A 24,445-nucleotide genomic window follows, 5' to 3' on the forward strand; every position below is an offset into this window, starting at 1 on the left:
TTCTGGGATTCCACACCTTTCCAACGCAATCTAATACAAGCCCCATAGGCCATAGCCCATAAGCCTCTTTCCCAATTTCCCACCCAATTTCCCACCACCACACATGCACACAGTCTCCCTCAACTAAACGGCCACATCTTGTGGATTTAGGCTTTTTCCCCTCTCGAGGCACCCCCTTTTAGTCCTAGTCCCCCACTCCTGAGAAATGACACATCAGCAGTCTCAGATTGATCAAATAGATTCCGATTCATGTTTTGGAAACAAGTTAACATTTGTGATCTGGGCACTCAAATCTTTTATGTGACTAATGACAGAGATAGCTTTTACTAATTATTTTTGTTAATAGCTATTAAAATGTAAATTGCAATGTTGGAGTTTTGACATAGCTTATGCAGTTACAGTTTACTTTGCTAATAATGTACTTCTGCTATCAAAATTACATTCAAATTTGGTGTTGTTTTCCAAATAAATTAACGAAAAGAACAACAATCTAGTAAAAGCAACAAACTGAAGCAGCTTCTTTGAAAAATCATTTTATTTATTTGATTATAGTTTGTCCTTTTTGTATCATTCATTGGAATGCAGCGTGCGATTTCTTGGAAAATGCATAATCCAATCGTCTTTCGAGCTGCAAGAACCTTCATACAAGTTGTCAGCTAGCCTGAGTATCAACTCTCTCCCCTTGGCTATCCTGCAAATCTAAGCCAAAACTTCAATGGAGATTATAAACATGTCAGAGCCTTATCGTATCTTGGCATTTTTTAAACCATATTTTCAGCAATTTAAAATCATAGACACATGGGTTTTCAACCCAATCTTGTGTTTATCAAACTGATCAATATTTTGAGAAAAATCTGAGTGGCATGGAACTGTGTGTGTATTGTATTGGATGTTATTTTTTGTAATCCACAAATAAAGAATATCATTAATGCAACTCCATAATTTCATAGATCTATGAAGCATGTCTGTCAAGTTCATTTGAAAAATATTGATCACTTTCCTCACTCTTAAATTATATATTTTTTAAATGATGTGATCTTCTCGTTATTCTTGCAATTTTGGCATGGAATGCTAACCCACCTGACTCCTATAAAATTTTGATAATAAGATGAAATAGAAGTTTCATTTGTTTATTTATTGGGGGACTAGAAATTTAAAGACTATGATGGGTCCAAAACAAAGAACCCCCCATGGCTGTCTTTTCTGAACCCCATTGATTAAATATATATATATATATATATAATTTGAAAATATAACATGAGTGGCTTTGTTTAACAAAATGCCCATCAATTTTCAGGCTTTATTTTTACATATTGGACAAAGTCCATATTTTTTACTTTAAAATAAATAATGCCTTCCAAAAGTCCAACCGATATCAATATATTTTTTTTGTTTTTTATTTGGAAAGTTTTAAAATTGAAACCCATTTTTGTTTTGACGAGTATTTTGCGTTTTTGAGACATATATTTGTTAACCTTTTTTTTTTTTTAATTTTTTTTTTTGACATGTCTACGCAAAGAAATAAAGATTCAAACTAATAGACTTGTCTTCATTAAACGTGATGTACAATTGATTAAGCTACTCTTAAAGAATATTTGTTACCGTATTTTGCTTGCCAAGACAAAACAAAAATATAAAGAACATAGTTCACTCTCGCAGGGTTTAGCCTATGGATTTTCCAGTGATCCCGCTATGAAAGATATCCATTAAATAATTGCTAAAGAAAAAGTAGTCAATAATCGCTCTCCGTCTCTGACTCTCTTTCTCTCTCTCTCTCTGCAGTGAAAAGAAGCTTTTTTTTTCGAAAGAGTAGGTGAGTATGACGACAAAAAGAGACTGGCCACCTTACCAGGCCATCATCTTTTTCTTTTGTATTGGTCTTGGAAAAGGTCAAGCCTGAGAAGGATTTTTTATATGGTGGATTCTTTGACAAACGTTAGTCTCTCGGATACTGAAGGACAATTTGGGCATCTCCTCATCTCTCGAAAGGGATTTTGACAAACAGAAAAAAGAAAAGAAAAGAAAAGAAAGGAGATTTAGACAAAGAGAAACCCCACGAGCCCTCGTTTCTTTTCAAGCATCCAATGTCTCCTTTATCCCTCATTTTAGTCACCTTTCATCCCTTTTGAGGTGACCCTGCTTTTCTTCTAAACCTAAATTTTGGTGTGTTTTCCAGAATCTGTTTGATTTGGGTGTACTCACTCGACTGCTCTTCGAGTCATGCTCCATGATCGATTACTCTATAATGAGTGGACTCTCTAATCAACCCAAAATGATTATATACACTTACATTCTTCATGATATGAAAAAGCTGATGGAAAAAAAAACAAAAAAAAAACAAATATTGACAAGCAATGCAATATGCCCAGATTTATGATATGGGTCAAAAGAAGTTGACATGGATTAGTTTTGAAGGTACAATTAAGGTGGCTTTGGCATTTTGTGAGACATAGCTAATACTAAAATCCAAGTTTGGTTTCATGGTTTTATCACTGCCAACTACTAATTGGTGATACAAATTTCAGTCTATTAAATATGTATTTTTAGAAAAATGCATGTGAAAATTATATATATATATACGTCAGTTTGACAAATTAAATTGAGAAAAAAATAATAAAAATCGAGACCATATAACTATTAGTTACAAGTTTAATGTCCCAAAGGAAAAGTGATACTAAAAGAGAAAAATAATGTGTTAATTTAATGTGTCTTGTAGGGGTATCATAGGGATGGAGAGCCTCGTATGTACGATGCTATAGCAGTAAAGTCATATAGCATGCTATGTATAGCATAATAGCAGCAGTATGGGACAAAGGTGGACGGGAGGTCACCAACTCCCACTTGCTTCCCAACAAGATTAGAGAATGTGGAAATTGGGTTGTTATTATATTATGTCTAATAGGAAGATGTATATATATGCATTCACTCCAACAGTCATTACCCACAAATTTTCTTCCTCCTATTTGTCCCTTGTGATCTCTGGTGGAGTGATCAAAATTGTCCACTTTTTGACGTTTTGACATTCAGGGGTATACCATTGTAGCACAGGTCTATGTAAACTTTCTTCTTCAATTAAAAAACACACGAATTGGTTTACTACTTTCAATGCAAAAAGCCCCTCCTCCATTACAAAAGCTTAAAGATTTATACTTTATAGCGTGAGACCCTTCAGAGAGAAGGCTCACTGGTCAAAAGCTTGTATCTTTTTTGTTTTCTTAGCCGTATTTTTATGAGTTTATGCCAGCACTTGAGCCCTGCTATGTTCAGACTCTGTTAGCAGCAAAAAACGGTTACTTTGTGGGTACTTCCTAGCAGCTCTGCCTTGCTGAAATGCAAGAAGACAAGTGGAAGTTTTGGAGTCTAATTAGTGGTCTCTGAGAACCCCATTTGGTCTGTTGGATTGGTGGGTCTGGTTCGTCTGGGCATTTACTTGTTTTGTCGTAGTGTGTAATGGTAACTGTTTTTTGTTCCTGTTTTGCTTTTTTCTTGCTTCCATGAAATGCTTATGACTTACTGAAATTACTGTTTGGGATGGTTTTCAGAGATGGGGTTTGAGGGGAGTGGAGTTAAGGAACTGCTGAGACTGAGAGTAACACCAAAGCACATGCGTTCAAAGAGGTAGCTATCTAATTCAGGGTTCCTTTGTTAGTTAGCAATCATTCTGCTTATACGCTTTTCAGATTTTGGTATGGCACTTCCTGGGGGGCATTAACTCGAACGACATCTGAGATTCGTTGTAGGGAAAAAAGGGAACTTGAGCTTTCATAGCTATAGAAATTAGTATATCACCCTGTATGTTCTACAGTAATAAGCCTGACAACACATACGTGATCAGTGATCACCCTTTTATTTTGGTTACTATCCATAGTTTCTTTGAGTCATTCCTTCCAAATGGGTAGATCCCTGAAGGGTATCTGGTTGATATGGAAACCCAAGGTCCAGAGCTTCAAGAAATGGTGAAAATGGATTATTTTATGAATAATTAAATTCTTGAATCTGGGCTTTTAGGCATGAAAAGATACGTCCCCTGCTTGGGATTATACATGGGTGGTAAAGTGTATACGAAGTTGTCCAAAATTGCAATAGCAGACTTCAAATCCTGCATTCTCCAATGTCTTTCTATTGATTCTTTTCATATCTCGTGCTCTGGCAGCTTTCCTGGTAAGAAAAAAGTCGAGGAAGATAACCTGGATAGGTCCTTTGAAGCCTCTGATCATATAAAGCAGGTAAGATTGGTTACTCCTTATCCTTCAAGGATTTATCCACTTCATCTTATGTTTGATTGTATATCTTTCTGCATTTTAAGAACCTAGTGCAATGCCATCCAGAACGTGTGATTCCCCAGTAGTTGCAAGTATAAGGCCTTGCCTTGTTGAGCTGAGTGGATACCTTTTACTAAACAAATGACCATTTCATACTGCTCTCATGCAGTGCTTTTTCAAGAATTTTAATTCTAGGAATAATTACACAAGCCACTCAGATTTCTAATTAAAGCTTTGATCTGGTTTCAGGATATGGAGCACTTAAAGGATATTAAAACCAAGAAGAAACAGTCCCCTAAGGCTGAAGTCCAAGATTCTTTAAAGCAAGAGGTACGGAACTAAACTTTTACTTCTTAATAACCATGTTTAGAAGATGCCAACAGCTTAATCTAATCGCTTAGTCTAATCGTTTTTCTGGGTCATTGGCTTCATTCTGCAGTATATTGCGACTAGGCTCCAGCTTTATGGCTTTTATTTCTACTAATTACTTATTTATATGTTACATATCTTGCTAGCAGATTCTACAACTTGAGAAGAGATTACAAGACCAATTTGAGGTCCGCCACGCCTTAGAAAATGCATTGGGTTATAGGTCTTCCTCTCATGATAATACAACTGAAACGTTAGTGCCTAAGGTAATCAATCAACATCTTGCAAACACAGATGTAGGGTTTGTGTTTATGTGTAGAGAGAGAGAGAGAGAGAAACACTATGTACGCGAACTATTGACATAGTTACTGCTACGTATCATTTTAGAAATTTTATCCATAGTGTTTTTTTTTTTTTTGTAAATTTCATTCTAATATCTTGAGGTGTTGCATGATCTCATTATATTGCTCCATCATTTTAACCAAAATTTCTTTTACCAAGAAAGAAAACCAATATTTTGAACTGTTTTCAACTATCAATATCTTTGGAGAATTCTCACTGCATTTTTTTTTTTTTTTATCATAGATACCATGTGTTATCTGACTGCATAAATGTACATGTAATTTATGTTTTGGTTTGTCTTTTGCTTAATAGTAGCTGCATTTTAACAATAGTTTTTGGATGACTCCAGCCAGCCACAGAGTTAATCAAGGAAATTGCAGTACTAGAGTTGGAAGTTGTGTATTTGGAGCAATATCTTCTCTCCTTGTACCGGAAAGCATTTGATCAACAAATATCCTCTGTATCTCCACCTGCCAAGGATGAAAGATCTAAATCACCTATAAATACTCCAAAATTGAGGATCCTCCAAGCTTCCAGGCCTGATATTACATCAATGAGGGAAAGTTCAGCAGTACAATCTGGTTGTGAGGCACTTGACAATCCGTGCAAGGAACCCAATGCAATTGGTGGAGAAGAGAAGCTATTAGATTCTGGTGTTCATCGCTGTCACTCCTCATTATCCCAACGTTCAGCATTTTTGACTAGAACTTCACCTCCAGCGGATTCTTTGGCTAAGGCTTTACGAGCATGCCATTCCCAACCTTTGTCAATGATGGAGGTAATTAAGTCCAATCACACAATTCACCTGTTCCTAGTTAGAGCTTGGCTCCTTTAGTATTGCTAATTGCATGGAGCCACATCATAATAAGATGTCTTACCATTAGTTTCTAGAAGGAAAAGGAAACACTGATAGTTTCAGTTTTCTTTTGCCTTTCTTCTAGGCAATAGAATGATGATAAAAAAATGGCATTATACCTTTGATGTGGAGATGTTATTGGCAGCTGCTATAATATTATGATACAAAATATAGACGAAACTATATATGAGTTGGCTTCAAGTTACATCTGGTGTAATTCTTTGTGATGTTATATCTCTCTATAACTTCTCATTGGAATTAATATGTTATCAAGCCTAGTGATGGATTAAATATCTTCAACACACTTATCATGCATGTTGAATTTGACGTCAATTTGATGTTAATTACATTTTAATCGAAACTCATGTTTTGGAGATTTTTAAGATATATATATATATAAATAAAAATTAAAAAAAAAAAAACAAAAAAAAAAAAACTAAGCTTTTGAATATTTTCTAGATTAGATGGTTTTAATTTCTGGTCATGTTGATATTTGGTGAGCATAATGAAAAAGTAGAGGTCATCTAATCCAATACTGAGTTTGCCAAAATGTTGATCCAATAACAAATATTGAGTGGTGTAATATAGTCAAGGAGTTACACCAAGTATAACTTGAATTTTACCCTATATGTGTGTGTGTGTATTGCAAATGGATTATGATTTTCATTTGCTTCTCTACAGTATGCTCAGCATGCTTCATCAAATATAATCAGTCTGGCGGAGCATCTTGGTACCCGCATCTCTGATCATGTTCCAGAGACACCTAACAAGCTTTCCGAGGACATGATCAAGTGCATGTCAGCGTTATATTGCAAGCTAGCTGACCCCCCTTTGACACATCATGGCCTGTCATCTCCCAATTCAACCATGTCATCCATGAGTGCATTTTCTCCACGAGATCAGTGTGATATGTGGAGTCCAGGGTTCAGGAATAATTCATCTTTTGATGTACGCTTAGATAATCCTTTCCATGTGGAAGGACTCAAAGAGTTCAGTGGACCATACAGCACAATGGTTGAAGTACCTTGGATTTACAGAGATGGTCAGAAACTGGGTGATACTGAACCTCTGCTACAAAATTTCAGGTGACCCTATATGATATGTTTACCCAAGAAAATATATTTTGCCAATGATGTTGAATTTAATTTGGAGGGGTCAAAAACATATATTCCGTTCGAATTCTATGCTCTCTTACAATTTTCATTATCATTATTGGTTGTTCTGTTACAGGTCACTTATCTGTCAATTAGAAGAAGTTGATCCTAGGAAGTTGAAACATGAAGAGAAGCTAGCCTTCTGGATTAACATACACAATGCATTGGTGATGCATGTAATGATTCTCATTAGTAGATATGTTAAGTTTACGGTGTTAACTCCTTTGCATAGTTTTATTTCTGATGCCAGTGAAATTTAATCAGTTTGTTGTTTTGGAATAGGCATTTTTGGCTTATGGGATTCCACAAAACAATGTAAAGAGAGTTTTTCTACTCTTAAAGGTAGGACGAGCATTATTGGTCCTGTAGGTGAATAGTCAGTATGATTATTTGTCTTCTTAAACTTTTCCACTATCCAGGCTGCATACAACATTGGGGGTCACATCATCAGTGCGGACACTATACAGAGTTCTATCCTGGGTTGCCGGATGTCTCGTCCTGGACAGGTGGGTCCTGAGCCTTGGGGTTTCATTTTTTTAACTAATTGTTATTTGACATTTGTTTTGATATCTTCTGTGAATGTGCATTTGAATTCTGTGAAATGGTTCTGAATGCAAATTTGATTGGTGGCGCCTTGAAAGTTTTTCTCTTTAATAGACACAAGGCTGCAGAAGTTCATAAGCCTCTCCTCTTATTTCTTTTTGCTCTTCTCAGTAGGACGTCAAACTATATATTATCTAAAATAATGCTCTCAAGACACAATGAAGCTGTTGTTTTCCTTTCAGTTTGTAATTTACTTAGGGATCTTCTTCCAAATTCATCGTTGTAGTGAGGCTGATAAAAATTGCTTCTGCTTGTAGTGGCTTCGCTTGTTACTTTCTCCAAGAACGAAATTTAAATCTGGAGATGAACGGCAAGCATATGCAATTGAGCATCCAGAACCCCTTTTACACTTTGCACTCTGTTCGGGAAGCCATTCTGATCCTGCGGTAATTCTTATTTCTTTATCTTTTTCCAGCTTTATGAATCATTTCACTCGCATGTCTGGTTACATATGCAGTGTAGAGATGCTTCATCTATGTATATTTTTTACTCAAGAATCGTTTTTTTTTTTTCTGAATCGGTGTGACAATCTTACCCAAAAAAAAAAAAAGGAAAAAGAATCAATGAAACTAATGAAAGGACAATACTCATTTCCCTTTGACCAGGAAAATTTATTGGGACTTACTTTCATATTTACATTGTCAATATCATTTCTAAGCATTCTGGTTGACTGTATTATAGGAGAAACAAAGGCTAAATTTAGGGTTTACTTCTTCACAATCCCATGAACTATTCTTGTAACATTCTGGTCTCATATTGGGAAAGAAAGGAGTAGCGCACATAGAGTAGATAATTTATAAAGATAGTTATGAGTGATAAGTTTAACTTTGCGTAGTTATTAGGTAAAACTGAACTTTATAAGAAATTTTAGGAAAGCTCCAAATTGACTAATCCTTTTGAAAAATTTGTAAGGACTCAGGAAAAATGGTTATTCACATCTGCGTTATGATCCCAAAATAACTAATCAATTTGGAGTTTTCCTAGAATTCCTTATGAGAAGTTACTTTGTGGTAGCTAGGTTCTAACTGCAAAACAGGATGAAGCATATAAGTACTAGCATCCCATGGGAATGATTTAATCTTTTAATCTTTGGTCTTGTTCAGGTTCGTGTGTACACACCCAAGAGAGTATTCCAAGAGATGGAAGCTGCAAAAGAAGAGTACATTCGGGCTACCTTCGGTGTAAGCAAGAATCATAAAATCCTCTTACCAAAGATCGTTGAGTCATTTGTGAAGCACTCTGGTTTGTGTCCAGCTGGAGTGATAGAGATGATCCAACTGTCTTTGCCTGAATCTTTGAAGAAGAGTGTTAAGAAATGTCAACTAGGGAAATCCCACAAGAGCATCGAGTGGATTCCTCACAATTTCACCTTTCGGTATTTGATATCTAAAGAGCTTGTTAAGTGACTCTGCTTGCATAGGCTGCTGCTCAATACTTGAGGTAGATTGCATTGTTCGTAAGAAATTTATACTAGGAGAATTTATATTTTTCTTTTGTACAAAGTAGAATGTGTAGCCAGAAAAGGGAGGATAGAAGTGTGATCTATGGCTTTTTGTACTCGTATTATGTGATCTCCATCTATATGTCAACCATAGAAACATATCTAATATTGTTGTAGTGTTGTGCGAGAGTGGAGATCTGCATTGAACAATGTAAATACATATGCTCCCCGGTTCATTCATGATCTAAACTGTACTCTGATTACTCTGTAACCATGAACTATTTGCTCTCCGCGTTTTATTTGATTTCATGCATTTAAAATATAGTTGCCTGCTACCATCAACGGTCTCCACAAATTGGTGGATACAATAGGTGAAATTCATCATCAATGGTAATTAGTAAAACTTACATGCATGTTACACTAAAAGGTGAGGGTATTCGTCCACCTATATGAGGGCTAAACACATGTTTGTGAAGAGTGTTAAATTATTAATTAAATAATTAAATTTATAATTTTTATTGATTAAAAATCACAATAACACCGTCGAAAAAAAAAAAAAAAAAAAAAAAAAAAAAAAAAAGTCTCGGGTCAATTCATTCCTTAGTTTTATTTCACATTAAGATGTTATTAAAGCTTCCATAATAGTGTAATAAGCTTTAAAATCAGATCGAAGAAAGATTTAACACTCTAGTATGGCCTCTCCCCTGGAATATTTCCAATAGGATTATATAAACATATGGTTATACTACTGCCATACTTCAAACATCTAGCTTGAGCACACCCCAACTCCAAAGACTTCCTCCACACGACAAGAGTATAGGCGTTGCATGTGTGGTGGTTCGACAGGCATGTGTTGGTGGCGTAGTTATAGTGTTGCTTCTCTTGCACCCATCTATCAACGACCATGCGTGGTGTCATGGTCTTGTTGAATATTGTCCACACCTGGTTTCCCTGATACTTGTGGTGCAATTTCGTAAGACCGCATCCCATGTTATTTTTTTGGTATCGGACTACTCGGCCTGCGGCATTAGCTAGCTCCTCACTCCACTTGAGCGGGCTAACCCCAACTGCTGCCCTTGCTTGGTTGTGTGCTTCAAGGTACTCCTTGGCTGCGGTTGGCAGTGGCGCAGCCCCTTGCGCAACGATGTGAGGTATGGCTAGAGCCATGATGAGTATAAGCAATGCGTAGGCCATTTTCTATATGTAGTGTACTATGACCAATATTGGTGCAAGTGGGAGTTGTAATTATATCATTCACACACACACACACACACACACACACACACACACATATATATATATATATATATATATATATATATATAAAATGTAGGGGTTTTATTTGTAATTCATTTAATTGGCTTAAAGAAGAAAACAAAAAGGTCCTAAATTCTCTCTCTTTATTTAATTTTCTTTTTATTTTCTCTTGGATTCACTTTATATATTAATGTAAGACAATTAAAACGTAGGGGGTTTTAGTTTTTGGATTTGATATATATAAAATGTAGGGGTTTTATTTGTAATTCATTTAATTGGCTTAAAGAAGAAAACAAAAAGTTCTTAAATTCTCTCTTTTTATTTAATTTTCTTTTTATTTTCTCTTGGTTTCAGTTTATATATTAATGTGAGACAATTAAAATATAGGGGGTTTTAGTTTTTGGATTTGGCTCGCATGCTGTAATTTTAATGACAGCATATATGCTGTAGTGTAAGCAACGGTTAAAATTGACTCTCAAAGTTTACTTACTTTGAGAAGCTTTTAATATGAGAGATAAAATGAAGAAATTTTTTTAGATATTTAATCTTGACCGTTGCTGAAACTACATCATACATGCTGTTATTTTAATAATAGCATGTAAGCTAGGTCATTTTTTTTCTTTCTTATCTCGCTTTCTTTTCTCTATCCTTAATGTGAGACAATTAAAACGTTGGAGTTTTATTTGGAATGCATTTAATTGATGTCTTAATGAAGAAAACAAAAGGTTTCCAAATTCTCTCTCTCTTTATTTTTCTTTTTTCTTCCCTTGCTTTCTCTTTATATATCAATGTTATGTTGTAAGTTTTACACTCAATATATATATATATATACAAAGTAGGAGGTGTAGCCATAAAAGGGATGATAGAAGTGTGATCTATGGCTTTTTGAACTCATATTATGTGATCTCCATCTCTATGTTAACCATAAAACATATCTAATATCGAAGTAGTGTTGTGAGAGAGTGGAGATTCTGCATTGAACAATGTATGCTGCCATGTTTATTCATGATCTGAACTATACTGTGATTACTTTGTAACCATGAACTATTTGCTCTCTGCGTTTTATTTGATTTCTTGCATTTAAAATATAGTTGCATTTGACCATTAACGGCCTCGATAGATTGGTGTATATAGGTGTTAGAATGTACCTGCATGCTACCATCAACAGTCTCCACAGATTGGTTGATACAATAGGTGAAATTCATATCATCAAAGGTAATTGGTAAAACTTGCATGCACGTTACACTAAAAGGTGCCACAAGTAAAATTTTCAGCTCTCGAGGTTTGTCGTCCTCCTATATGAGGGCTTAACACATGTTTGTGAAGAGTGTTAAATTATTAATTAAACGATTAAATTTATAATTTTTATCGACTAAAAATAACAAACATTGTTGGGAAAAAAAAAAAAGTCTCAGGTCAATCCGTTCTTCACTTTTATTTCATATTAAGATGTCATCAAAGCTTCCATAACAGTGTAATAAGGTTTAAAATGAGATGAAAGAAATATGTGATTTCTCTAGTACGGCTTCTTCCCCACAATATTTCCAGGAGGATTATAGAAACATATAGTTATGCTAGTGCCCTCCTTCACACATCTAGCTTGAGCACACCCCAACTCCAGAGACTTCCTCCACACGACCTGAGTATAGACGCGGCACGTGTGGTTTGGCAGACACATGTTGTTGGCGTAGTTATAGTATTGCTTCTCTTTCACCCATGTATCAACGACCATGCGTGGTGTCAAGGTCTTGCCGCTTGTCCACAACTGGTTCCAACCATAATTGCGGTTGGTCAAGCTTGCCAAGCCGCATCTCATTTTGTTTCTTTGGTATCGGACTACTCGGCTTGCGGCATTAGCTAGCCCCTCGCTCCACTTGAGCGGGCTAACCCTAACTGCTGCCCTTGCTTGGTTGTGTCCTTGAAGGTACTCCTTGGCTGCGGTTGGCAGTGGTGCAGCCCCTTGTGCAGGGATGTGGGGTATGGCTAGAGCCATGATGAGTATAAGCAATGCGTAGGCCATTTTCTATGTAATGTGTGTTAGCTATGACCAATATTGGTGCAAGTGGGAGTTGCAATTATTTATAGCCACTAGGTTGGTAGGTCATCAAGTTCTTCCTAGTTTGTCCATATGTTTAAGGGAATCATTATGGGATGGAAGAAATATTATCAAGTGAAGGTAAGATAGAAAGACACCCAAAAAAAAGGAAAAAAAAGAGAGGGTAAGATAGAAAGAAGAAATAGTTTTAAATCTAAGTCAACTATTGAATTAACTTGATTTATTTTATCTATTATAACAACTCGATGATAGTCAAAGTCAAAGCCCTCTTGTTTTGTTGAGGACTAGGGAGTGAAGGTTAACATTTATACAAGTAGTAGAAATGTAGAATGGTGCATAGTTGGGCCTAAAATGAGGCTAAGAAAGCCCAGCTAGCAGCAAATCATGGTTGCACGTATATATAAGGATTATATGCTGGTTTCTATGTGGTTTGCACGTATCTATAAGGATCATATGCTGGTTTCTATGTGGTTTGCACGTATCTATAAGGATCATATGCTGGTTTCTATGTGGTTTGCACGTATATATAAGGATCAATGATTAACAATATATTGCAAAGTTTGACCATTTAGAATTTTTTTCTTCTTTTTTTTTTTTTTTTTTTTTGGATAAATTATGAATATTCAACTCTAATTGGTCAATCGTCCAAAAAAAGAAGAAGAAGAAGAAGAAGAAAATAATTCTAAATGGTCGAAGTTTCTAGACTTTGACTTTGCAATATATTTTTAATCATTGATCCTCATATATACGTGCAAACCACATAGAAACCAGCATATGATATAAGAAAAAGAAGAGAATTAGTAATTTTAATTAAGGTCAACTGTAGACTGTAGTTGCACAGGTTTGTACCAAACTGTCCCGAACTGGAATTCATGGATTAAGTTGTTTGCAACAGCCAGCAGAGATGATGAAGAAAGTTTTTGTACCGTTGTTCATTTGTTCTCCATCACCCTTCTAACGTTAAAGGCCCATATGCACAAATGGGCTATAACCAACAAATAAACAAACGGATTTTCGAGGTAGTACACCATGGGCCATCTCAGTCTTGATTTCGGCCCATCTCAGTATTTACTAAAAAATGTTCATAATTTGGACTAGCTACCACTACTAGATAAGAGTTATCACACCCTGGGCCCATCTCAATCTTCAAACTATCAATTATCAAATAGAGTACGACGACCCAGAAAAAAAAAAAAAAAAAAAAGTGTCTAATTAAGCAATTTTCTGGCTTCCAGCAAGTTTCAGGCGTTAAAATGGTGAATGCAGTGTCCGTGTACGGTGGCCCACCTACCAGTCTAATCAGAGACGCGAGCTGTTCATATTTGTGGGTGAGTCTCTTTGATTTCGAAAATTTTACAGTTTATTTTCATTTTAGTTAAATATCCAACATCTTCCAATCTCATTTAATTTGCTGAAGAAATGACACCGTAAAAAAGATCTCTGCTCTATTTGTACCTCAAAAATTTTTATTTTACATTAAGCTGTCATCAAGCTTCCATAACCATAAAAAGAAGAGAGAACTCTATAACTTCTCTGGTACGGACTCTCCCAACAGCATTTCTTGGTGGATTATAGAAACATATGGTTAGACTCCCACTTTCCTTCACAGAGGTGAATACAATAGGTGAAATTCATCATTAATGGTAATTGGTAAAATTTGCATGCACGTTACACTTAAAGGTGCCAAAAGTAAAATTTTCAACTCTCGAGGTTAGTCGTCCTCCAATATGAGGGCTAAACATATGTTTGTAAAGAGTATTAAATTATTAATTAAATGATTAAATTTATAATTTTTATTAATTAAAAATTACAATAACACTATTGAAAAAAGAATAAAAAAAAGTTTCGAGTCAATTCATTCCTCAGATTTATTTCACATTAAGTTGTCATCAAAGCTTCCATGACAATGTGATAAATTTTAAAATCAGATCAAAAAAGGATTTGACACTCTAGTACGGCCTCTCCCCCTTAATATTTCCAGGAGGATTATAGAAACATATAGTTATACTAGTGCCATACTCCGAACATCTAGCTTGAGCACACCCCAACTCCAAAGACTTCCTCCATACGACCTGAGTATAAGCCACGCACGTGCGGAAGTATGACATGCACTCGTTGAAACTGTAGATATAGTGTTCCTTCTCTTGCACCCATCTATCAACGGCCATGCGTGGTGTCATGGTCTCGTTGTTTACTGTAAATAATTGGTTCCCACGATACTTGTGGTTGGTCAAACTGGCCATACCGCATTCCATGTTGTTTTTTTGGTATCGGACTAGTCGGCGTGCAGCATTAGCTAGCTCCTCACTCCACTTGAGCGGGCCAACCCCAACTTCTGCCCTAGCTTTGTTGTGTCCTTCAAGGTACTCCTTAGCTACGCTAGGCAGTGGCGCAGCCCCTTGCGCAGGGATGTGAGGTATGGCTAGAGCCACGATGAGTATAAGCAATGCGTAGGCCATTTTCTATGTAATGTGTGCTATGACCAATATTGGTGCAAGTGCGAGTTGTAATCATATATATATATATATATATATATATAATGTACAAGTTTTATTTGTAATGTATTTAATTGTCTTAATGAATAAAATAAAAGGTTTATAAATTCTCTTTCTTTATTTAATTTTCTTTTTATCTTCTTTTGGTTTCAGTTTATATATCAATCTAAGACAATTAAAACATATGGGGTTTTATTTATAATATATTTAATTGTCTTAATGAAGAAAACAAAAGATTCTTAATTTTTTTTTTTTAATATATTTTTCTTTGTATCTTCTCTTGCTTTCTGTTTATATCCTCAATATGAGACAATTAAAACGTATGAGTTTTATTTGGAATGCATTTAATTGATGTCTTAACGAAGAAGACAAAAGGTTTTCAAATTCTCTTTTTTTCTCTCTGTTTATTTTTTTTTTCTTCTCTTGTTTCTATTTATATCTCAATGTTATATTGTAAATTTTATACTCAATTTCGGAAAAAGAAGAGAGAGATTTCAATCGTTGTTTTTCAATGAAAAAACATAGGGGAAAGTCCTCCCAAACTATCAAATGTCCCCCCAAACTATCAAAACATTGTCAATATCCCCACAAGAATAGCAAAAAGATAAAAATGTTCATATATATTTCTTAATAAGACAAAAATACACCTATAAATTCGAAAGAAAAAAATTAAAACGAATTTTTTAGTTTTAAAAAATTGAAAACAAATTTTTTTTTTTTTAAAAAAACGAAAATATTCAATTTTTCTTTAAAAAAAAAAATCGAAATTTTAAAAAAAAAATTCTTATAAAAATGATTTTTTTTTTTTAAATAAATAAATTTGGCCACCCGTTGGAATTTTGTTTTTTTTTTTTTTAATGTTTTTTTATAGAATTTTTAATATTTTTTGTTTTTATTTTACTAAAGTAGTTTCGTCATTGGGGAGACATTGATAATGTTTTTGTAGTTTTGGGGGACAATGTCAATTGAGTGGTAGTTTTGATGAGGTATATGGACTTTACCCAAAAATATACTACAATTATTTTTTCTTTTCTTTTTTCCTTTTTTTATCTTTATCTTGTGGTTATGTTCTTCCACTTTCGTTTGTTTCCCTTATATTTTTTCTAATTTATATATTATTTTTATTCAAATTGATTACTTCTCTTTTGTAAATTGTACGTTGAATTTGGTAAATTTTATAATTAAAACGTAAGGGTTTTATTTGTAATATATTTAATTGTATTAATGAATAAAACAAAAGGTTCTCAAATTTTCTTTTTCTTTCTCTATTTTTCTTTTTATATTCTCTTTCTTTCTGTTTATATTCTACAATTAAAACGTATATGTTTTATTTGGAATTAATGCATTTAATTGATATCTTAGTGAAAAAAACAAAAGGTTTTCAATTTCTCAATTTCTCTCTTTGTTTATTTTTCTTTTTTCTTCTTTTGCTTTCTATATATATCTCAATGTTATTTTGTAAATTTTACACTCAATTTAGGAAAAAAGACGAGAGTTTCCAATCGTTGTTTCTCAATTAAAAAATATACTACAGTTCTTTTTTTTTTTTTGCTAGAAAAATTCTTTTCATTTATATTAGCATTTTCATTTTTTTTGTTTTTTGTTTTTTTATCTTTATCCTGTGGTTATGTTCTTCCATTTTTTTTTTTTTATCCCTTGTATTTTTGTTCTAATTTATATATTATTTTTATTCAAATTGATTAGTTTTCTTTTGTAAATTTTATATTGATTTCGGGAATTGATAGTGAGAGATAGTTTCTTGTCGTTATTTTTAGTTTGCGTTGTTGTTCATTGAGTAATTCGTTTTTCTATTTACATGCTTAATTAACGGCCAACATTGGTTTTCAAGGTTTCATTTGAATTGAGAAACGAATACAACCGAAAAAGACAATTTCAACTAATTTATATATTATTGTTTATTCAAATTGATTATTTTTCTATGGTAAATTTTACATTGAATTCAAGGAAATGATAGTGAGAGAGACTTTCCTATCATTATTTTTGGTATGAGGTATGACCTTTTTTTATTACATTGGTGTTTATTGAGTAATATTTTTTTTCCTGTGTCCGAAAAGTAGTTCACGTTACGTGATATATGTTGTTATGTTATTTCATCATTCATTTTTTTTTCCTTATATTTTGTTCTAATTTATATATATCTATATATTTTTTCAAATTGATTATTTTTCTTTTGTAAATTCTACCTTGAATTCAAGGAAATGATAGGAAAAAATAGTTTCCTATCGGTTATTTTTGGTATGAGGTATGACATTTTTTTAGATTATATTGATGGTCATTGAGTTTTTATTTTTTATTTTTTATTTTTTTACTTTATATACGTGAATGATAGTTGAAAGGAAAACTTTATTTGATAAGACTTTTTTTTATACCTCTCGAATTTCATTGGAACTAGGAAAAATATAGCGAAATATAGATTTATTTAATGTGGTTTTGTTTTGTTTTGGTTTTTTTGTTTTTTGTTTTTTGTTTTAATTTATATATTATTTTTCATTCAAATTTCTTATTTTTCTTTTGTAAATTTAATTGACTTTGTTGTTATTATTATTTTTTTTTGGTGATCCAATATTCATTCCATGATTTTTTTTATCTCTTTCTTTTATAAAAGAGATAAAACTACTCCTACGAGAATAAATATTTTAACATATTTTAATTAAGGGTGTTAGATTCTAACTCATTTCAATGTTTTATTTTATTTATATTTTTTGTTGGTTTGTGTCCCCAACTGGAATTCATGGATCAAGTTGTTTGCAAATTGCAACAGCCAGCAGAGATAGTGAAGGAAAGTTTTTGTACCATTCTTCATTTGTTCTCCATCACCCTTCTCACATTCAAGCCCCATATGTACAAATGGGCTATAACCAACAAATAAACAAACGGATTTCCGATGTGGTACACCATGGCCCATCTCATTCTTGATTTCAGCCCATCTCAGTATTTACTAAAAAATGTTCATAATTTGGACTAGCTACTAGAGTCTATATAAGAGTTATTACGCCCTGGGCCCATCTCAGTCTTCAATTAAGCAATTTTCTGTCTTCCAGCAAGTTTCAGGGGTCAAAATGGTGAATCCAGTGTCACGTGAACACAAATGTTCTTGAGGTATATTTTTTGGGTTCAATTATTATCATCTGCCCGTGTACGGTGGCCCACCTACCAGTCTAATCAGAGACGCGAGCTATTCATATTTGTCGGTGAGTCTTCGAATTTTTTACAGTTTATTTTTATTTAAGTTAAATATCCAACATCTTCGAATCCCATTTGCTGAAGAAATAATACTGTGAAAAAGATCTCTACTCGATTTGTACCTCAAGAAATTTTATTTTACAATAGCTGTCATCAAAGCTTCCATAACCATACAAAGAAGAGAAAGCTCTATAACTTCTCTAGTACGGACTCTCCCCAACAGTATTCCCCGGTGGATCATAGAAACATATGGTTAGACTGGCGCTCTCCTTCACACATGTTGCTTGAGCACACCCCAACTCCACAGACTTCCTCCACACAACCTGAGTATACACCCCGCACGTGTGGTTCGGCAGGCACGTGTTGTCGGTGTGGTTGTAGTACTCCTTCTCTTTCACCCATGCATCGACGGCCGTGCGTGGCGTCACGGCCTGGCCGCCACTTGCCCACAGCTGGTTTCCACCGTACTTGCTATTGCTCACGTTGGCAAACTTGCAGCCCATTTTGTCTCTTTGGTACCGGACTAGTCGGCTCGTGCCATTGGCTAGCCCCTCGCTCCACTTGAGCGGGCCAACCCCAACGGCTGCCCTTGCTTGGTTGTGTCCGTCGAGGAACTCCCGGGCTGCGGCTGACAGTGGCGCCGGAAGGTTGGGGGTGGTGGGGCTAGTTGAAGGCGCAGTCCCTTGCGCTAAGATGTGAGGTATGGCTAGAGCCACAATGAGTATAAGGAAAGCGTAGGCCATTTTTCTATCTAATGTGGTGCAAGTGGGGAGCTTTCTGTAATTATTTATAGATAGGCTAATTTAATTGGGTAGGTGGATATATAGGTCGTGAAAAATGAGATGCTTCCTAGTTTGTCCATATGTTTAAGGGAATTCATTATTGGGATGGAAGGGTTATGTTGTCATTTCAAGTTTTGGTGTATTTTAATGCTGTGTGTGTAATTGAAATCGGCATCTCTATTTATTTTTATTTTTGAGTTTTTATTGACCTTGTTGACCTGGATCTGAAAGTACTGAGCCCCATGTCACGTGTGCATTTATAATCTTCAAAATTTCAAATCAAGTAGCAGGCCATGATCTAAACTAGGCCTGGTCGCTCTTGGTTTCTTGAGGATTGGGGGCTGAGGGTTTACCTTATTAAAGATCCATTGGGCCTAGTTGACCCAATTTACCTTTTGGGTTGGTTGTGCTCGTCGGTTGGTCGACAATTACTAGTGCCGACGGATTGTACCTGACCCGACCCACATCATGTTGCCTTGTTGGGACTACTGGCAACTATTCATAACCATAACGACAAACGATATAATTATTTTGATGGTTGTATTAGTGGAGCGCTTATCGGCTACTACTCATGGCAAGACAACCCTATTTGCCACACTTTTAGGTCGGGTAGTTTGCATCGACAAGATTAATTAGGTGCCATGGGATAAACAGTCCATACTAAAAATGTCAAGCGCCCACTTGGGGCAGTCCATACTGACAATGTGTCAGATTTCAAGGGTAAGCAATCCATATCAACAATATGCTCTCACACCGAATGGTGCCACATGGCCTAAGTTATTACCCCAATCAAATGGTGTCACATGACCCCGATTATTACATCTTCTTCCCTATAGAGCATTCTCAGCGGACTTTTTATAAGGAAGTCTGTTCTCTAAGTTTTAAAAATATGTCTAAAAAATCACAAAAAACATCCCATAACAGACTCCCTAAATGAACTATAAACGCTATGATTGTTACAATAGAACCTAATGTTTTGGGTTCCACTATTGCAATTCTTATGATTATTAAAAAAAAAAAAAAAAATGATTATCTCTTTCTCTCTTGTCTCATCTCTCCTCTCATGTCTCACAATTTTCTCTCATCTCTCCTTTCATATATATAATATAACTAAAAAAATATATATTTTTTAATGATACAGGGAATAATTAAGGAAAGTTATTGAGGTGTATTTTGACATAAGAAAGCAAAAAGTAGTTTAAATCCTTAAATGTAAGAAAAATAACGAGAAATCTGCTGAGAATGCTCTAATAAGAGTCTATTATACATTTATACCAAATAAAAAACTTAAGCAGTTATAATCTTTAAAGCTTTTTGTTCTTCTACGGAATCACCCACTAATTTAAGCACTAAAGTATTTCTCACAGCACGTCTTAGTCACCCTTACCAGTTTTCTACCTCGGCAAGTCTTATTGGCTGAGCTATTGGGGTGCAGTCAACTACACTAGTAGTATATGTTTGGGCCTAAAAATTAGCCTACAGCGTTAAGGTCTCAATTGGCTCTGTTAACATAAGAAAGTCCATCTGCAATGTCCTTGTCTACTATATGTTGCAAGTATTGCATAGAAAATAGTCCAAACAACCTTAAAAACATTTAATAAAAGCACGTCCATGGTCCTTGAGGCTCGAGGGGTAAAGGCCACCCTTTTCCTTGCTTTTTTATTTTTAGATTTGATTTTTTTTAATAAATTAAAAGTTTTTTTTTTTTTTTTAACTGACGTGACATTAACATCAACAGTTTTAAAATGAAGGATCTAAATGAAAATTAGAAAAATTTAAAAAGTTAGAAGTCAAATTTACGAACCTATGGACTAAATTGAAATCGCTTATCCCATCAAGGATTACGTTTCTCTTATATTTACTCTCAATTTTAATTACTTAATAATTGTTTTGATAATTTTGACGTGTCTTATTGCGGAGCTTAAAGGTTAGAGTAGTTATGCTATAATTAAATTACTCTTATGTCACTTTAAAAATGGTGTAACTTTTAAAATGACCATTGGACTTGTGATTAATTATTATTAATTTATGATCAAATGATTATTTTAAAAGACACCCCATTCATGAAGTGATACAAGAAAGATACGAGAATTACTTCAAATGCTATAGTTAATAACTTTAAATGAATTTATTTAAATAAATATTTGGTTTATATAAATCATTTTTGTTAAATTATAAATTATCCCAAATGTTTAACCTCATAAAAAAATTTAAAAAAAAAAAGAAAAAAAAAGAGTCATGTATGAGTTTAAACTTTCACTTAAAATTGAGTATTTAACTAAATTATAGATAAAATATGTAGTCAATTCAAAACTTCTTACTCTAGTACGCATGTTAATTCACAAATTAACCTAAAAGTTTAAGATCATAAAAAGGAATAAATATAATTATTTAATTAATATTTTAATAATTTCGAGTGACAGGTACGAATCTTTGGAATTGTAGCAGCTCAATCCGAGAAAGAAATAATAGAGAATATTATTAAGGAAGGTTTTGTTTTGAATGATACACGTTGCACACTACGTGGCAAAACTCTTTAGACTTCGTCATATATAAATAAATAAATATTGCATTCGTGCAACGACTTCCGTTGTCTCAATCGGGCATCAAAAGGGCGTCCCACGAACTCCGCCATGAGGCTGGTTGAACATTGTTTTCAGAATTGAAAACCCCCTTGCTTTTACGCTTCAATTTGCAGCCACAAATACATTATAACAAAACCCAAATTCCTTAGAGGAAAGCAGCAGTAATTAATTAATGCACCGAAATATGGATGTCTTCTTTTATTATTATTATTATTATTAATCTTTTCTAAATCACCAGATAGGCCTCCCTCAAGAAAGTTCGGCAATGGCACGTTCCCAAATCAATAAAATAAAGAATTGAGTGAGAGTGAGTTAACGTAAGTACCTGGTTATCGCCGGGAAATGAGCTTCTAATAGGTGTGGGAGAAGTCAACGCCGTTGTGACCGAGCGCAGTGGTGGCCGTAATGGCCAGGGAACACAAGTCAGGGAGTGAGAGGGGGTGGCGGGCCCGGGACAATGGCATGAGGAAGTAGATATGGCCTGGTTGTAGCTCCTCCTCGCCGGGCAAGTGGGGCGCGCACGTACCGATGTACAGGGACTCGTAGCTGCAGAGGAAGCAGCTGGGGTTCTGGGAGGTGACAGCCTTGGCTTGGACCGGCTGCTTCAACTCCTGGACCCAACGACCGTCCACGTGAATTACCTTTGTTGTCTTTGGTAGCTTTTGGTTGCAATCTCGTCTTTGTCCTTTTTTTCCTCCGACTACTACCACTCCACTACCTCTGGCTCTACTTGTTTTTTCTGATGAGGCACAGCCACCCATGTCTATGTCTGTCTCCGCGTGTGTGGGTGCCAGCTGAGAGATTCCAGACAGGGCGGTGTCTTTATGTTCAATTCGTGTGTTTGGAATGGTATGTAATATGTATGGTGTATGGAAGATGATCTTTTTTGAGGGAGTTTGTATTTGGTTGACCGCTACAAGGACATTTAACAAAACCAAAGAACAGTCGCCTGAAGGATTAATTATACTAGTTGACTCAGTTGAGCAGTTTCTATTTTCTATCCAAATGATGTGTGTTCTTAGATATGGGAAATATATGATATTGGTGTTAGGGCCCTGGAATTTGCTGACTTCAAGTTTGGAATCTCTACTTATGGAAGACTGGAAAATAGTGATCAATGGGTCCGTTACGTGGCCATTTTTTTCACAATGCAAAATTTCGTAATAATACAACCCAATCCAAGCAATAGAGTTGAGCAAAAAACCCAGTAATTTGCTGGATCAAAACTTTGATGAGATTCACTTGTCCGAACATGTAATCTATGGCGGATTGCAGATGATCGATCCGGATTCGTTATTGGGTTGGGTTCAGCTTTAGAAAAGGTTTGTGAATTAGGCTACCCCAAACGTAGCCCTTCTCCATCAAACCGTTGGGCCACCAAGAAATCAACACATCTAAATGTGCTCTATTCAAACTTCAAAGCAGCCCCATGGTGTTCCTCTTCCTTTTACGGTACAGTCCCGGCAAGACTTTGCACTTTCATTGTAAAAAAAATTGGTAACCGATTCATCTCGTTTGAATGCCTAAAATAATGTTAAATCACCACTCATTTCAAACTGTTTTTGAAGTAACACAATATCAGAGTTAAAATCTTAAGTTTTAATATTATTGTCAACGTTGTCATTCACCTCACATTTCAATTGCATTTAACGAATAAAACACAAGCCTCTCAATGCAAATGATTTATTATCTTACCCTAGATGTCAACATAATGACTAGGAAAATGTTTATCCATATCCATCTTCAATATGAATGATTCTTACACGGGCCTGCATCATGCTCACAACATGGTATGTCATCACTCAACTTTTGACTAAATGTTGCTGCCAAGTATTGTAATCTATTTAATGTTCATTTTCACTCTTTGTCACCATCTAACTCATCTTTCCTCCAAAACTTATCATTAATCTTCTTTTAATTAACGAGAAGAAACCTAAATATCGTACGGAGTCCTTCGCACTATCTCAGATAAGCCCGAAGACCGGAATCTCGATTAATAATGTAAATAGCATACCCACTTACCAATTGTGGCCGCCCAACTTTGCTAAAATGTTTTATACTATATACAACCAATAATTTAATATAACTCTATATATCCTAATATTGCATTAAGGGATTAATTGGACCCTGAGCTCCATTTTTGTCAAGGACAGGGGAATGTAATTCTTGGTCTCTTCTTCCTGTCATCTTGTGGCATGTTATTCCAAATATGCCAAGCTCATGTCATTTACCACCTAAAATTTGCTTGATATTTACAGCATAATGATGTTAGTTCCGGCAAAAAGGACACCCATTTGCAACATTATTTCTTGCGTCCTTGCTCTGCCAATATATTCCACCTTTTTTGTTTGTCCCTCGTCCTCTCTAGAATATGAATTAAATGCATTGAACAAGAACTCCTTCGGTCTTGGATTTTAGCCGAAGTCTCTCCACTACTTGGCCATATAATTGGAATCCTGCAATTCTCACAGGAGATTCTTGCAATTGTTAGAAGCCTACACTTATTTGTTCGAATTGCCCGATCATCTGCTCGAATAAGCGAGCCTTAAGTGAGCCTCCTCATAAGTCTAACAATTACCAAAAAAAATAATAAAATAAAAAATAAAAAATAAAAAAATCCCAATTGCAAGAAATCCCGATCACTAATTGCCCACTTGTCCAAAGTACTTTTTTCAGTGCTTAAAAAACTTGATCTATCTTTAGGATTCATAGCTAGAAGAACATGTCTTTGGTGCTTTTCTCTTTTTCTCATTTGGTGGACAGAACAGATGGCCTCACTTTTTCCATTTGCTACCAAAACCACCATTCATTCACGTTTGGGAATAAATGTAGATGATTAAAATTATCCAAACAAATCCCTAATAATGTGTTGGTTAGTAAAGAAAGGAATATTGAAACTTAAAAGGCAAACATAGCTTAATGCCGAAGGCTGACCGAAACTAGAGATCTGAAAGTGATTTACTATTGCCAAAATATCATCCAAATTAAATCTCTTTGGTTATACATCCACTCAAAATTATGTGCGCATGTAATTATCCT

At 34.9% G+C, this 24,445-nt stretch overlaps 5 protein-coding genes across 6 annotated transcripts; 1 reads left to right on the forward strand and 4 right to left on the reverse strand.

Annotated features, from left to right (window-relative positions):
* The first annotated feature begins 2,858 nt into the window (after positions 1 to 2,858).
* Positions 2,859 to 9,351, forward strand: LOC132188727 (uncharacterized). Of its 2 annotated transcripts, XM_059603258.1 has the most exons (12): positions 2,859 to 3,453; positions 3,543 to 3,618; positions 4,154 to 4,226; positions 4,512 to 4,592; positions 4,781 to 4,897; positions 5,323 to 5,751; positions 6,511 to 6,914; positions 7,060 to 7,159; positions 7,266 to 7,325; positions 7,403 to 7,489; positions 7,844 to 7,972; positions 8,690 to 9,351. In XM_059603258.1, exons 2-12 carry the CDS (start codon positions 3,545 to 3,547, stop codon positions 8,990 to 8,992), a joined length of 1,857 nt encoding a protein of 618 aa, XP_059459241.1. In that variant the 5' UTR covers positions 2,859 to 3,453; positions 3,543 to 3,544; the 3' UTR covers positions 8,993 to 9,351. The 2 variants fall into 2 exon arrangements, with proteins under 2 accessions (XP_059459241.1, XP_059459242.1); XM_059603259.1 differs by lacking the exon at positions 4,781 to 4,897 and having other exon boundaries at positions 2,860 to 3,453.
* A 363-nt stretch (positions 9,352 to 9,714) lies between these two features.
* On the reverse strand, positions 9,715 to 10,221 carry LOC132186179 (STS14 protein-like). Its single transcript, XM_059600020.1, has one exon. The coding sequence runs from the start codon at positions 10,219 to 10,221 to the stop codon at positions 9,715 to 9,717; it is 507 nt and encodes a 168-aa protein (XP_059456003.1).
* A 1,579-nt stretch (positions 10,222 to 11,800) lies between these two features.
* LOC132186125 (STS14 protein-like) lies at positions 11,801 to 12,304 on the reverse strand. Its single transcript, XM_059599950.1, has one exon. The coding sequence runs from the start codon at positions 12,302 to 12,304 to the stop codon at positions 11,801 to 11,803; it is 504 nt and encodes a 167-aa protein (XP_059455933.1).
* Positions 12,305 to 14,289: 1,985 nt separating this feature from the next.
* LOC132186218 (STS14 protein-like) lies at positions 14,290 to 14,799 on the reverse strand. The gene has a single exon (XM_059600079.1). It carries the CDS (start codon positions 14,797 to 14,799, stop codon positions 14,290 to 14,292), a length of 510 nt encoding a protein of 169 aa, XP_059456062.1.
* Positions 14,800 to 18,134: 3,335 nt separating this feature from the next.
* LOC132187799 (STS14 protein-like) lies at positions 18,135 to 18,954 on the reverse strand. Its single transcript, XM_059602238.1, has one exon. It carries the CDS (start codon positions 18,780 to 18,782, stop codon positions 18,240 to 18,242), a length of 543 nt encoding a protein of 180 aa, XP_059458221.1. The 5' UTR covers positions 18,783 to 18,954; the 3' UTR covers positions 18,135 to 18,239.
* Between the last annotated feature and the right edge of the window lie 5,491 nt (positions 18,955 to 24,445).

This window comes from Corylus avellana, chromosome ca7 (assembly GCF_901000735.1).
Source record: "Corylus avellana chromosome ca7, CavTom2PMs-1.0".
In the NCBI taxonomy this organism is placed as follows: Eukaryota; Viridiplantae; Streptophyta; class Magnoliopsida; order Fagales; family Betulaceae; genus Corylus; species Corylus avellana.